Below are 16,528 nucleotides of genomic sequence, written 5' to 3'. Positions count from 1 at the left end.
AGACTCAGTAGACAATCCCCCATGACTTCCTCCTTTTCTGCAGCTATGACACTATCTCTGATCAGCAGTGCCACACCCCCACCTCTTTTGCCTCCCTGCCTGTCCTTTCTGAAACATCTGAAGACTGGCACTTGAAGTAGCCATTCATGCCCCGAGCCATCCAGGTCTCTGTAATGGCCACAACATCATAGTTCCAAGTACTGATCCACACTCTAAGCTCATCCGCTTTGTTCATAATGCTTCTTGCATTAAAATAGACAAATCTCAAACCATTGTCTGAGCGCATCCCTTCTCTATCACCTGCATATCCTCCCTCTGCACCTTCTCCAGGATTTCTCTGTTTGTGAGCCAACCACCCCTTCCTCCATCTCTTCAGTTCAGTTTTGACATCTTTACTAATCAAAAACCTGTCAACTTCCTCATTATATATACTGAATGACTTGGCCTCGACAGCTGTCTATGGCAAGGAATTCCACAGATTCACCACCCTCTGGCAAGAAATATTCCCCCTCAGCTCTGATATCATTGTTACTTTGGTATTGCCTTATCTGCTTTCTTCTCACTGTTATTCCAAATTCTGAGTAAATTCTTCAGTTGACACAGGCCCACACACTATTCCTCCATTAGGAAAGGAAAGCACCACAGCCTGTTCCTTTCCTGTGCAGCTCGGAGCTGGGAGTGTTATTCGCACAGTGGAGTGACTGAGAAGCATGGGTGTATTAGTAACTGACTGAAGGGATTTGTGGATGTCAGAACAAGTTAAAAAAATATTTGCTGCTAAACACTGAGAACTACTCAGTGAAGTGGATTCAACATGTTACGGGTGACAACTTCATCACTGTTGAAAGTGGAAGTGCAAAAATAGCTAGTTTACTTGGTTCATTGTTAAACATTGTTCACAGGTGAAGAAAATTAACTGTATGAAGAGGAGTGTGGAAAGTAACAAGGTCTCTCTGACACTGGTATTATAGACTCTACAAGTTACCCACAATGGCATTGATTCTGTGTTTCAGGAACACCTTTCAATGATACAGTGTGTGAGAAATGTCCTCACGGAACATTTTCAAGCGAAGCTTCAACAACTGAAGAGTGTAAGAACTGGACAGTGTAAGTACCTCAGACTCCACGGTATCCATGTTCAGAAAGTACCACCTCTTGTTAATTTTTCTCAATACCTCCTTTCTTTTTGCCCCAAACCACCAGGGAAGAGGCGACACAGCGACCATGCCAGGACCACGAGCCTCAAGAACAGTTTCTTTCCCCAAGCTGTCAGTCTGATCAACACCTCCCCACATTAACCCAACCCACCACTCCCCACACTACTACATACACATCACCCAGCATCACTTTATGTACATTTAATCAGTCTCTGTATGTAACAGTTAATTGTACATTGTGTTTTATAGGATTGTTTGTGTATTGATAATTATTGTGTTTTTTCGGGTTTCTTTATTGTATTCCTTAAGAGCATCAGACCTAGGAACAGAATTAGACAATTCGACCCATGAAGTCTGCTCTGCTGTTCAATATTTGCTGATTTATTATCCTCCCCACCCCCTGCCTTCTCCCCAGAACCTACTACATGACCGGAAGACATGGGAACAGAATTTGTGTACTTTTTTTGTTTTATGGGGAAACAATCATTTTGACAGTCTAATTTAATTTAGAGAGTGTGGTGTTCCTTACAGGTCTGCAAAAGGTGAGAACAACTTTTCTTCATCCTTAAGTAACCACACTACAGAAACAATGCTGCTCTGGCTTTGTTCGAATTGCATTCTTTACAGTAAAACCTGTGGGTAATCTGTTTAGTTGATGTTTTTATTGTGAATGTCGTGTCTCTGATGCTCTGGTGCCTGTGATGCTGTTGCAAGTAAGTTTTACATTGTACTTGTCATAGATACTCAGTGATGACTTTATTCCAGTACCTCTTGTGCCTAATGAAGACACCCTGAGTATCGTCGTGGTTTTCTGCGGTTCTACCCTATCTACTTCAAGGTTGGATGTGTTGTGTATTCAGAGATGCTCCCCTGCACATCACTGTTGTGAAACATGGTTAATTGAGTTACTGTCACCGTTCTGTCAGCTTGAACCAGTCTGGCCTTTCTCCTCTGAGCTCTTTCATAAGATGCTTTTTTGCCCACAGAACTGCCATGGAGTGGATGTTTTTTTTTGTTTTTTCACACTATTCTCTGTAAACTCTAGAGTCTGCTGTGTATGAAAATCCTAAGACATGAGCAGTTTGAGATTTCATACCACCCTGTCTGAGACCAACAATCATTCCATAGTCAAAGTCACTTAGATCACGTTTCTTCCCCATTCTGATGTTTGGTCTGAACAAGTGAACCTCTTGACCATGTCAACTTGCTTTTATGCATTGAGTTGTTGCCACTTGATTGGCTGATTAGATGTTTGCATTAATGAGCAGGAGTACAGGTGTATCTAATAAAGGGATTCCGAGTGTATGTTGCAATTGAGGTGATGAATTTCCACTTAAGGTATTTCTAAGAAAGCCTAAAAATAGAAACGTATATTCAATCATGCGTTCTCTGCATAACTCATGTAATCGTAGTTTAAGCATAACTTTATAACCTGATTTATAACTAACTTACAAAATTTCCTTAAATATATTCATACAGACATATTCTAGAGCAAGAAAAAATGTGTTGAGCAACCCACAAAATGCTGGAAAAGCTCAGCTGATCAAGTAGCATCTATGCAGGGGAATAAACAGTCGATATTTTGGAGACGAATCCCTTCATCTGGACTGGGAAAGAATAAAAAGGTGGGAGGAGGGGTATGATGTCAGAAGCTGAGGGTGATAGGTGGAAGGGGATTTAGTTTAATTTATTCATTTACGGCATGTGGGCATTGCCTGCTAAGCCAGCATCTATTGTCCATCCGCAGTTGCCCTTGAGAAGGTGGTGATGAGCTGCCTTCTTGAACCACTGCAGTTCCTGAAGTGTAGGTACACCCACAGTGCTGTTAAGGAGGGAATTCCATGATTTTGACCCAGCAACGATGAAGGAACAGCCATGACTTGGTGGGGGATTTCCAATTGGTGGTGTTCCCAAGTATCTGCTGTAGGGTCCAATTTGACCCAAATCCCCTTACTGCCTTGTTTGGTATTAATGCAAATGAAGATATAACTTTAAATACTCCTAACCTACAGGTTTTAGTTTTTACCTCTCTTTTAGCAAGAAGAGCAATCTTATAGACAATAGGTGCAGAAGTAGACCATTCGGCCCTTCGAGCCTGCACCGCCATTTTGAGATCATGGCTGATCATCTACTATCAATACCCGGTTCCTGCCTTGTCCCCATATCCCTTGATTCCCCTATCCATAAGATACCTATCTAGCTCCTTCTTGAAAGCATCCAGAGAACTGGCCTCCACTGCCTTCCGAGGCAGTGCATTCCAGACCCCTTCAACTCTCTGGGAGAAGAAGTTTTTCCTTAACTCTGTCCTAAATGACCTTCCCCTTATTCTCAAACCATGCCCTCTGGTACTGGACTCTCCCAGCATCTGGAACATATTTCCTGCCTCTATCTTGTCCAATCCCTTAATAATCTTATATGTTGCAATCAGATCCCCTCTCAATCTCCTTAATTCCAGCGTGTACAAGCCCAGTCTCTCTAACCTCTCTGCGTAAGACAGTCCGGACATCCCAGGAATTAACCTTGTGAATCTACTCTGCACTTCCTCTACAGCCAGGATGTCCTTCCTTAACCTTGGAGAACAAAACTGTACACAATACTCCAAGTGTGGTCTCACCAGGATCTTGCTTAAATGGGAGGAGTCTACCCCTCCTACACATCTTCAATGGCTATGTGATATTATGTCTTATTTAAATTTAGAAAAGATCCGCTTCTCAGTCTTAAATTCGAAACAATCTTTTTATGATATCTGGGGAATTCCATGATTTTGACGCAGCAACAATGAAGGAACAGCCATGACTTGGTGGGGGATTTCCAATTGGTGGTGTTCCCAGGTATCTGCTGTTCTCGTCCTTCTAGATGGTAGTTGTCGTGGGTCTGGAAGGAGCTGCCTTAGGAGCTTCGGTGTGTTTTTGCAGTAGTTCTTGGAGATAGTACACACTGCTGCAACTGTTCTTTGATGGTGGAAGGACTGGATGCTTGTGGAAGGGGCACTGATCAGGTGGGCTGCCTTGTACTGGATTGTGTCAAGCTTCTCAATTGTTGATGGAGCTGCACTCATCCAGGCGAGGGGCGAGTATTCCATTCCACTCCTGACCTGAGCCTTGTAGATGGTGGACAGGCTTTGAGGAGTTAGGAGATGAGCTACACGCCACAGGATTCCTAGCTTTTGACCTGCTCTGGAAGCCAGGGTGTTTATATGGACGAGACCATTCAGTTTCCTGTCAATGGTAACCCCCAGAATGTTGATCGTAAAGGGTTGACGAAGAAGGAATCTAACAGAGGATAGTGGACCATGGAAGAAAGAGAAAGTGTAGGGAACCACCTTCCCCTCACCTGACCTCAGCTATCACCAGCCAGCTTGTACTCCTGCCCTCCCCCCACCCCCCACAACCTTCTTTTAGCTTCTGCCCTCCATTTCCAGTCTTGATGAATGGTCTCGGCCCAAAATATCAACTTTCATTCCCTTCCATAGATGCTGTCTGACCCACTGAGTTCCTGCAGTATTTTGTGGACATTGCTCAAGATTTCCAAAGTCAGCAGATTTGTGTCTGTGTGTCGTGTTGTTTGTTGAGCACCGAACCTGCTCCAGTTTTAGACGAGACCATGGGAATTAAAACATAGGCAGTCACTCAGCATTGTGAATGACTTGTTATCACAACTTCAGCTACCTCACTCCTCCTGTCTGTTTGCATTTGGACTGGTCGTTTGTAACTGTCATCTCTCTCTTCCCTTTCCATTTATTTATATATTCAGGTCTTTTGGTCATTTCGCAACAGACCAGACTGTACAACATTATCTAAACTTTACAACATTACACAGACAAAGGGACTCAACCACCCCTTAATGTCTACATTACTTTATCACATCATGTCTTCTGGGATGTTTTTAAATGAACATTGTTATTCAGAAGTCAACACTGCACCATCCGTGAGTCAGAAGGTTGTGGGTTCAAGTCCAATTTCTGACACTTGTGCCCCGAATCTAGGCTGACATTCCAGTGCAGCTTCTCGGGAGAGATGTTAAACCACGGCCTTGTCTGCCCACTCAGGTGGAAGTGAAAGATCCTGTAGATCATTGACAGTTGACCTCTTACTGATCGACTGCTGATACAATGACATTTCGATAACAGATCAATTGTAACAGATTTATTATAATTAAACTTTGAGCAACTATCACAGGTACTTGTATGGATTTATGTTTTTGTATGTCTTCCCCAGATGTGAAACGCTCAAACTTAAACAGGTTGAACCAGGGAGCGCTGAAGCTGACGTGAAGTGTAAAGCAGAGCGCAACGGGATAGTTACCGTTCATGTTGTTGTGACTATTGTTTTGGTTGGAATTTTTCTTGGTATCGTGGCATATGTTTTGTGGAGGAAACACAAACATAAACAAGGTATGTGACTGAGTTATAGAACATAGAATATTATGGCACAGTACAGGCCCTTTAGCTCATGACATTATGTTAACCTTTTAACCTACTCTAAAATCAATCTAACCCTTCCCTCCTACATAGCTCTTGTTTTTTTCAGATTCTGATTTATTTCTTTATCACATGCACATATAAACATACCTTGAAATGTGTTGTTTGTGTTAACAACTGACACACCCAAGGGTGTGCTGGGGACAGCCTGCAAGTGTCAGACACATTCCAAGGCCAGTACAGCTTGCCCACCACGATCAGCACAACAGCATCATAACACACTCTACAGAGCAACACAAACAAAAACAACAACAGAACAAAACAAGAACAGTAAAAGAAGCCGCTTTCCCAACCTCGCACTCTAACACACGCAGGCCAGCAACCCCAGAACAGGCCGCCTCCGGGCCTCCAGGTTTTGGCTCCGGACTCAAGCTCTCAGATATTGGACATCCCACCTCCAGACTCTGGCTCAGACTTCCAGACTTGCACTCATCAGGCCTCTGATCCCCAGTCTCTGGCCTGGACTCACTGTCTGCCTCCCATCTCGCTGAGCTCTGGACTTCAGTCTTCAGCTTTCATCTCTGAACCACTGACCTCTGGGTATCAACCCCAGGACTTGCCAGTCACAGGTTTGACCTTCGGGCCTCAACCAACCCAATCTCCGGGATTGTTGACTTTCAACAGAAGAGTGTCTCTGGTCTCGATTTCTGACCTCACATTAATCTCTAGGGGACCTCTGACCGTGGAGCATTCCAACTTGAATTTGGAAAACCGGCTCATGCCCCTGACTCTCCATTCTCCCTCATCCCTGTCTCTAAATCCAAACCGAACCTCTCAATCCCCATGCTATCCCCAAACCATCCATATGAACCCAAAAAAAAACTGTCTGAGCTGCGACATCGATGGACATCACATCTCGCAGCAACTTGACTCAAACACCGGCTCCTACCCCTGACTCTTCATTTACTGTGCCTGACATCCAACCCTGTCTGCGTCCCTCAACCCTAACCTGACGCCTAGCTCCTCACACTATCCCCAAATCCACTGCTACAGACCTACATAGACATGTAGCCACCTTGGTGCCATCTTGACCGGATGATGTCAGTTTATTCTCTGCTGAAATCCCTAGTTACCCCTTTGCTACTTTTACACCTGTCTGACCTGCTCTCCTACTTGCTGATTAACATTAACTCCTGGCACAGGAGCTCTTCAAGTTTTAGATCCTAATTCCCATTTTCAAGTCCTTCCCTGACCTTGGTCAACCCCTATTCCTTCCCTTCAACCTTATGCAATCCTGCAATCTCAAAATGCCTAATCATCCCTGAATTTACCATTCACCAGTCCTCTAATCTCAGGAATTTACTGCCCAAATCTTTCTTTGAGGCTATCCAACCCATTGTCTAATTTGCCAGTATTTTTGCCAACGCTCCTATTAAATTCTTCAGAATTTCTTTCCCAGTAAATTCATTGGGATAGCATTCCTGCTGTGATAAATTGGACTTTAATTCTGGTGCATATGGAGAAAGTGGTCCTAAGTTTAAAAGGAGTGGGATAAGATGAAAATGTTGCGCACAAGCCCCATACCAGCTTGAACATGGAGAGAGTCCATGAAGGTGAACTTAGGCCAAACTTAACAGCTGAGTATCATTGACAGAAGTTCTGAGAGGTTCCCTTCATACCCTGATGGATGCACTTCCTAGAGTTGGGATAAATGCTGGAATTTTGCTTACTGCTGTGGTTCTGTCTTCAGACATTGGAGACTTTGTGGAAACATCTCGACCATTTTGTTTTGCATTGGGGGGAAGATATTGACATGGATAGAAAACTGATTGGCAGATAGAAAGCAAAGGGTAACGGTGAATGGGTGTTTCTCGGAATGGCAGGTTGTGACTAGTGGGGTGCCACAGGGCTCGGTATTGGGACCACAGCTGTTTACGATTTACATCAACGATTTAGATGAAGGCATTGAGAATAACATCAGCAAGTTTGCTGATGATACTAAGCTGGGTGGCAGTGTGACATGTGATGAGGATGTTAAGAGAATTCAGGGTGACTTGGATAGGCTGAGTGAGTGGGCAGATACTTAGCAGATGACGTTTAATGTGAGTAAGTGTGAGTTATCCACTTTGGGAGTAAGAACAGGAAGGCAGATTATAATCTGAATGGTGTAGAGTTAGGTAAGGGAGAAATACAAAGAGATCTAGGAGTACTTGTTCATCAGTCACTGAAGGTGAATGAGCAAGTGCAGCAGGCAGTGAAGAAGTCTAATGGAATGTTGGCCTTTATTACAAAGGGAAATGAGTACAAGAGCAAGGAAATCCTTTTGCATTTGTACAGGGCCATGGTGAGACCACACCTGGAGTATTGTGTACAGTTTTGGTCTCCAGGGTTAAGGAAGGACATCCTGGCTATAGAGGAAGTGCAGCGTAGATTCACGAGGTTAATTCCTGGGATGTCCGGACTGTCTTACGCAGAGAGGTTAGAGAGACTGGGCTTGTACACGCTGGAATTAAGGAGATTAAGAGGGGATCTGATTGCAACATATAAGATTATTAAGGGATTGGACAAGATAGAGGCAGGAAATATGTTCCAGATGCTGGGAGAGTCCAGTACCAGAGGGCATGGTTTGAGAATAAGGGGTAGGTCATTTAGGACAGAGTTAAGGAAAAACTTCTTCTCCCAGAGAGTTGTGGGGGTCTGGAATGCACTGCCTTGGAAGGCAGTGGAGGCCAGTTCTCTGGATGCTTTCAAGAAGGAGCTAGATAGGTATCTTATGGATAGGGGAATCAAGGGATATGGGGACAAGGCAGGAACCGGGTATTGATAGTAGTTGATCAGCCATGATCTCAAAATGGTGGTGCAGGCTCGAAGGGCTGAATGGTCTACTTCTGCACCTATTGTCTATTGTTTATCACAATATTAACATGATCAGAATGTAGCTGTCCATTTTAAAATGGTTCCATCGGACGGCGGTGGAATCTTTCATCAAACATTACCGTTGTGATGGGAAGACTCCAGTTTCAGACTGGTGATGTCACTTTGGAAAAACAATCTCAAACACACCATTCTTGTAGATTGATGCGAGAATGTAATTTGCTACTTAAACTCCATTAATTACATATGGTAGAGCAAAATAGAAATATGGTAAATTAATTTCACAGTACTTTTTGTGGAAACCTCTTTGTGTTTTTGATAGGTAACCGGAACATTCCAGACACCAGGGTAAGTACATAATATCTCTCCAATATTTAAATGGCACGCGCAATAAATTGTAATTCCTGCAGAAATAATATTGACAACAGAATGCAAACAGACTGCAATTTAATTCAAATAATGTCATGTTATGTTTTCCCTGCACATTATTTTTATCTTGAAACGATGCATAATTTCACCAGTTACAAACTATGTTAGAGGGTAATATCAGCTGATTGTATCTGAAGTGTTAAGTACCAAGGTTACTAATAAGGCCACAAGACATGGGGCTGAATTAGGCCATTCAGCTCATTGAGTCTGCTTCACCATTCACCATTGTTGACTTATTTTCCATCTCATTGGCAGATTCTGAACAGTTTTGGTCCCCAGATCTCAGAAAACATCCAGGAATGAAAGGATTAATATGTGAGGCGAGTTTGATGGCTCTGGACTGTGCCCTCTGGCGTTTAGAAGAATGAGGGGAGATCTCATTGAAACCTACTGAATATTGAAAGGCCTAGACAGAGTGGATGTGGAGAGAATGTTACCTGTTACGGGGGAAGTCTAGGACCAGCGGGCAAAGCCTGAGATTAGTTGGACGTCCCTTCAACAGAGATGAGGAGAAATTTCTTTAGCCAGTGGGTAATTAATCTGTAGAGGCAAATCATTGGGGATATTTAAAAAGAAGGTTAATAGTTTCTTGATTAGTAAGGGTGTCAAATGTTATAGAGAAGGCAGGAGAATGGGGCTGAGAAGGAAAATAAACCAGCCATGATCAAAGGCTTGATGGACATAGGAAATTCTGTTTCTGTGTCTTATGGTCTTATAGAAACTAGTTGAGATGATGTGATGTGTCTGTTGTGGAGGGGAGGAGTAATAACGTGGTGTAATGTTGGGGAGTCAGTTCTGCACAGTATGATTGGCAGAACCAGGGCTGATGAGGAAGAGTAGGGATGATAAGACAGGTGCTTTCAGGTAAGATGTCATTGGTGATACTGATTGATAGATATTTCTGTTTTGGGCTGGTGAACTCCCAGATAAACATGATGAGAATGTGGAATGTGGGACAACATTGGGAGTCTAATGTGAAGATGGAGAGTGACATGGAAGGTGGTTTGAGAAGATCATGGACATTGTTTCAACTGTCAGTTGCTTCAGGAGGGTTTACTAATGGAGCAATAAATATTACTGTAATTGAAGCTGATTTAACAATGATATCCATGAAGGAACATTTTTCATAGTTCAGCTGACAGAGGAAGGCAGAGATGGTACCATCCAATGGGCCTGTAGTTAACTGAAGGTGAAATAATGAGAGTTCTACCCACGCTGGGAACCACAGAGTCCTTGTGCCATTTATGATAATGACGAGTCAGTGTAGGACATCATAAAGGAACTATCATGTTATATTCATTCTCATAGACAAAGTGACAAAACAGTGACAAATCAAATGACACTTACAAAATGTGATTTTCTAAACTGGTGATTACAATAATTTGTTTACCTCTGCAGAATCACAATGGAGATGGGAAGGTGATGCAGCCTCTCACAGATGAGGGAAAGACTCTCAGAGACGAGGAAAGGGCAGAGTAAAGTGGGGGAAGTAAGTACATTCAAGTGACCTCTCATATTTTTCACACAGCTAATTTGGTATCTTTTGCAGTTTTATATTGTATCTGGCTCACGTCAGCTTGCAGTGCCTGCAGTAAGACTGTATCTTGACTGAAATGTTCACATGCAAGCAGGTAATTTTTTTGACCAACTGGTCTACTGGAGAAGGAAATGCTAAGAACATTACTCAGCTCAAACGTTTCCTTCATGACAGGTTCTCTCCTTGTTGAAAGCTGAATACTTCATCCTAATAGCAATGCGGTTTTGAGAGGACTAGAATGCAAGAGCAAGGAAGTGATGCGGAGAATTTATAAGGCATTGGTTAGACTGCACTCTCTCTCAATCTTAAAAATACCCAAGAACTCCACCTCCATAGAGTTCCATAGATCAGTGGTCCCCAACCACCAGGCCGCAAAACGTGCTACTGGGCCGCAAGGAAACGATATGATTTGGCGATATGAAATGATATGAGTCAGCTGCACCTTCCCTCATTCCCTGTCACGCCCACTGTTGAATGCACACGAGGTCATCAGTCACCTAAATGCAGTGATACCCTAGCACCAGGGATCAGTGGTTGGGCTCGGGTTACCGGCCGCCTCACGCGGCTGGCAAGAAGTGCCATTGCTACTGGCCTGGAGCGTGGACAGATGGGCGCCGCCTCTAAACCTGTTTAGCACACTGAATGTTCGTGGGGAACTTACTGCTAAAATATTCGCAGACGACCTAATTCGGGCTCAGGGTTTCATAAGTAGCAGAGCAGCTACCTCACTGCGATCTACTGAAAGTCATCCCTTGAGCCAAACTTTTGTCGGCCGATAGACGCTACCTACCTATAAGGGGGGTGGGGGGGGGCGGGCATGCGCCCTGTCGCAGTCTCACTCGCTCAGTCTCTGCAGACTGCGACAGCCACGGCCCAGGCACGGGGACCCCCAACCCTTACCTTGTCCTCTCACCCCACCCATGACCAGCCGCACCTGGCCAAGGCGTCTGACGGCGGGCGGGCGGGAAGCTGGAGTTCGGGCCCGGAGGCTGTCTAATGAGGCAATGAAGCCCTCAAAACTGCTTCGATACCTTGAGTCCAAGCATCCTGCACTTAAAGCAAACCCGATGAGTTTTTTCAGCGGAAAAAATGTGAGTAAGTGGGACAGAAGCAAGTGCTGAGACCCACAAAAACTAAATTGCAGAATAGACTGGACATAAGGAATCCCCTTTGAGTATCGCTGTCTCCCATCACCCCTCGATGTGACCGTCTTGTTGCAGGGAAACAAGCCCAGGGCTCCCACTGATTCAGCAATACAGTATTGGTGTGTTGCAATGATTGTATATGTTCAAACGAGGAAAATATGCGCTGTGTGTTTAATATCCAAATGTTACCTAAAATGTTATGAACCCTTTTGCCCTGCAACTTACCTCCCGTATGTTTTTAATTCTTTGCATATTTGGCTACTGTACGTTCACAAATTTTTCTCCAACTCCCTAATATGTATTGTGAGCATTTGTGGTTCCATCTCTAACCCTTTTGGGACTCCTAAGGTCACAGGACTTATGACTAAACCATAACACCTTGTGAAATGCCTCCTGCAAATTCCAACTACAACTCATCTTCTGACTTTGCTCCACCCGTCTCTGGTTGAGAATTTTTTCAAATTCCTAGATGAATTCTTATGTCAGTGGTGGACACTCTTTTGGAGAGGGTTCTTGGGGACAGGATTTAAGGGTATTTGGAAACAAATAGACTTATTAGGGATTGTCAGCGTGGCTTTCTGAGGGCCAGCTCATGCCACACAAGCCTGATTGAGATTTTGAGGAAGTGACAAAACAAATTGATGAAGGTAGAGCACTGTTGTGGACTTTTAGTAATGCTTTAGACAAGATTCTCCATGTTAGGCTCATCCAGATGGCCATGAGACATGGGATTCATGGAAACTTGGCTGCATGGATTCAGAATTGGCATGTCCACAGAAGGCAGAGAGTTGTAGTAGATGGAATGTATTCTGCCCAGTGGTTGGTGACTAGCATTGTTGTGCAGAGATTCCCTACAATTTGTGTTTTTATAAATGACTTGGTTAAGAAAGAGGAGAAGTAATTAGTAAGCTTGCAGATGACATGAAGGCTGGAGGTGTTCTGGATAGTGTCAAAGGTTGATGTAGGTTATAAAGGGATGTGAAGTTGGGTGGAGAAGTGCCGGATGAAGTTCAATCAAGGGAAGTATGAAATGATACATTTTGGAAGATTGAACTTGAAGGCATTCCTTCTTCTTCTTATTGGGCCGTTAGTTCCCAGTAGAGCATAGACCGTGAAAACCCTCCCTTGGAATTCATCAATGTTTCTGTAATCTATTGTATTCACTGTATAGGGGATTGGCCTATACAGCTTCACCCTGTTGGTCAGCCTTACCCATTTCCAACTCTCACAATAGGTTGGACTTTCAGAGGCTACTTGAAGACACAGTACAAGGTTATTGACAGGGTTCTTAGCAGTGTGGAGGAACAGAAGGATCTTGGGGTCCAGATCCATAGATCCCTCAAAGTTGTAGCTCAAGTTGATAGGTTGATTAAGAAGTCCTGTGGTATGCTGGCTTTCTGTGGTAGGGAGATTGAGTTCAAGAGCCACAAGATAATGTTGCAGCTCTCTAAAACTGGTTCAAACACACTTGAAGTATTGTGCTCAGTTCTGATTGTCTCATTATAGGGAAGGTGTGGAAGCTTTAGAGAGGGTGCCAAGGAGGTTGACACTATTTCCCTTCAGGGAGCCTTGCTGAATTTGCTTGTTTAAATTATGATGTTTCTACTGTGCTGCTATTTCATCCTTAATTAAGTAATTTTGACCATTATTTGCAAAACCAGTTTGTCTCCCTTTCTGTTGACAGTCCTTTGGTTCTTCTTCAGAACTTAAGGATTTGTGGAAGATCTATAAACAGCGCATCCACTATACAATGGCCACAACTTTTCGGACCGAGGATACAGGCCATCAGGGTCTTGTCTGTGTGCTCAATAGTTTCATCATGTAAAATCTGTTTAATTCCTTTGCTGTTTCTTCACTGCCCATCATTGTTTTTTTGGGTCTCATTTTCTAACTACTGTCTGTTCACTTGAACCAGTCGTTTTTTTTGTATACCTTTGCGGTATACCATTGAGGAATATGAAATATATTTCATATATATTTATATATATATATATATATGAAATATATTCCTCAATAATTTGCACTCAGTTTATTTTTTATTGCCAATGTCATCATTCAGATTCAGTTTATTGTCATTTAGAAACCACAAATGCAATGCAGTTAAAAAATGAGACAACGTTTCTCCAGAATGATATCACAAAAACATATGACAAAACAGACTACACCAGAAAATCCACATAAAGATTGGCAATCCCCAGTCCAGAGTCCAGAGAGACTGCTGCGTATTAATATCGCACTACCGTTTTTGTTTGGATATATCTTCCTATTGTGATCGATGTAACAATGGAGAAGCTTCACCAATTCATATGTTTTGGACATGCCCAGGTGTTGAAAAATACTGGAAGTATTCCAAACTTTCTCTGTACTTTTCAAAGTAAATTTTAAGCCTAACCCTTCGACTGCCGTATTCGGTATTGTTGGAGGAAAGGACTTTATTTTGGAGACATCTGATGTGCACATTTTGGCTTTTATTTCTCTTATAGCTAGGAGGGCGCTCTTGCTTAAATGGAACGATGTCGTTCCGCTTACTGACACTCAATGGTTACGTGATCTTATGTCATGCTTAAATTTAGAGAAGATCCATTGTTCAATTTCTGAATCTAGTCAAGACTTTCAAACATTGTGGGGACCATTTTTGAACTATTTTCAAAACCTTTGATTTGCTCTTAAGGTACAGATGTTGGCTAATAACATATTGCACCATATGATGAGGATTTTTTTTCTTTTTTTCTTTATCAAACAGCTTCGATCTTGGTAGTGGGCTTAGATTCTTTTTTGTATAATAAAATTATCACATTTCAATATTACGATTTAATTTAATTGACATGAATATAGGGTAATGAGATTGCAAGTGTGATTCAAATATAATGTATTTGGTATTATTTTATCCTTTTTTGACTTGTAATATATATCTTGTACTCTGTATTCTTCTATGTAGAAATTAATAAGAATATTGAAAGAGAAAGTGCGGTTGAGTGAGGACAGATCTTATTTCTTTAGCATGATCGTTCACTTCACAAGAGTGAAAGGTGTGAAATGGAAAGACAAGGATGGAGATATCTGTGCACTACCGTGCCAGTGGGTGAGAGGCAAATGGAGGAAACTCTAGTCAGTGCAGCAGGAGAGAATGAAAGTGAAATGGCTGATGCTTTAGGTGGAGGGGGAAGTTGAGCTGAGGGCCCATAAGACATAGAAGCAGAGTTAGGTTATTCTACCTTAACCTCATAGTCTTTGACTCCCTTGCTAATCAGGAGCTCTGCCTTAAATATACCCAGTGACTGGGCCTCCACGGCCGTCTGTGGTAATGAATTCCACACATTCACCAGCCTCTGGCTGAAGAAGTTTCTCCTCATCTCAGTTCTAAGAGGAGATTTTTCTATTCTGATGCTGTACCTTCTGCTCCTAGACTCCCTCACTATAGAAAACATCCTCTCCACATCCACTCTATCTAGGCCATTCAATATTCAATAGGCTTCAATAAGATTCCAACCTCCCCCCGTTCTGAACTCCAAATGCTCCACATCATTAACGTTTCAATCCCCAGATCAATTTCATGAACCTCCTCCGGATTCTCTCCAATGTCAACAAATCATTTCTTAGATATGGGGGCCGATCACCACAATAGGTCAATGGCAGACGCAATCTCAATGGTTCTCCACAGGGCTTTAGACCACCTGGACAACACAAACACCTAATTCAGGATGCTGTTCATCAACTAAAGCTCAGCATTTAATACCATCATTCCCACAATCCTGATTGAGAAGTTGCAGAACCTGGGCCTCTACCTCCCTCTGCAATTGGATCCTCGACTTCCTAAATGGAAGACCACAATCTGTGTGGATTGGTGATAACATATCCTCCTTGCTGATGATCAACACTGGCACACCTGAGGGGTTTGTGCTTAGCCACTGCTCTTCTCACTGTATGCACATGACTGTGTGGCTAGGCATAGCTCAAATACCATCTATAAATTTACTGACAGTACAACCATTGCTGGTAGAATCTCAGGTGGTGATGAAGGGCGTACAGGAGTGAGATGTGCCAACTAGTGAAATGGTGCCACAACAACAACCTGGCACTCAACGTCAGTAAGACGAAAGAGCTGATTGTGGACTGCAGCAAGGATAAGATGAAGGAACACATACCAATCCTCATAGAGGACTCAGAAATGGAGAGAGTGAGCAGCTTCAGGTTCCTGGGTGTCAAGATCTCTGAGGATCTAACCTGGTCCCAACATATTGATGCAGCTATAAAGAAGGCAAGACAGCGGCTATACGTCATTAGGAGTTTGAAGAGATTTGGCATGCCAACAAAGACACTCAAAAACCTCTGTAGTTGTACCATGGAGAGCATTCTGACAGGCTGCATCACCGTCTGGTATGGAGAGGCTACTGCACAGGAATGAAAGAACCTGCAGAAGGTTCTAAATCTACTAGGCTCCATCTTGGGTACTAGCCTACAAAGTATTCAGGACATCTTTAGGGAGTGGTGTCTCAGAAAGGCAGCGTCCATTATCAAGGACCTTCAGCACCCAGGGCATGCCCTTTTCTCACTGTTACCATCGGGAAGGAGGTACAGAAGTCTGAAGGCACACCCTCAGCGATTCAGGAGCAGCTTCTTCCCCTCTGTCATCCGATTCCTAAATGGACATTGAATCTTTGGACATGACCTCACTTTTCTTTTAATATACAGTATTTCTGTTTCTGCATGTTTTTAAAAAATCTAATCAACATTCATAATTGATTTACTTGTTTATTTATTTTTTGTTATTTGTTTTTTTCCTCTTAGATTATGTATTGCAATGAACTGCCGCTGCTAAATTAACAAATTTCACGTCACATGCCAGTTTCGATCGGCTCACTATACTCCAAGTGTAGTCTGACCAACGTCTCATAAAGCTTCAGTGTGATGTTCTTTTATATTCGAGTCCTCTCAAAATGAATGATTTCATTGCATTTGCCTTCCT

At 42.9% G+C, this 16,528-nt stretch overlaps 1 protein-coding gene across 2 annotated transcripts in view; it reads left to right on the top strand.

Annotated features, from left to right (window-relative positions):
* The window catches only part of LOC140718522 (tumor necrosis factor receptor superfamily member 5-like), a 35,515-nt gene extending 19,021 nt beyond the window's left edge, over positions 1–16,494 (top strand). For both annotated transcript variants that reach the window (XM_073032476.1, XM_073032477.1), the window contains exons 6-10: positions 1,014–1,107; positions 5,375–5,550; positions 8,774–8,799; positions 10,279–10,369; positions 16,351–16,494. In XM_073032476.1, coding sequence (XP_072888577.1) covers positions 1,014–1,107; positions 5,375–5,550; positions 8,774–8,799; positions 10,279–10,359 — 377 coding nt within the window. In that variant the 3' untranslated portion in view covers positions 10,360–10,369; positions 16,351–16,494. The remainder of the gene's footprint in view (positions 1–1,013; positions 1,108–5,374; positions 5,551–8,773; positions 8,800–10,278; positions 10,370–16,350) is intronic.
* The last annotated feature ends 34 nt before the right edge of the window (positions 16,495–16,528 follow it).

Source organism: Hemitrygon akajei, chromosome 29 (genome assembly GCF_048418815.1).
Source record: "Hemitrygon akajei chromosome 29, sHemAka1.3, whole genome shotgun sequence".
NCBI classification, from domain to species: Eukaryota; Metazoa; Chordata; class Chondrichthyes; order Myliobatiformes; family Dasyatidae; genus Hemitrygon; species Hemitrygon akajei.
The sequence above is the reverse complement of the archived record's forward strand: the minus strand, read 5'-3'. Positions and strand labels throughout refer to the sequence as shown.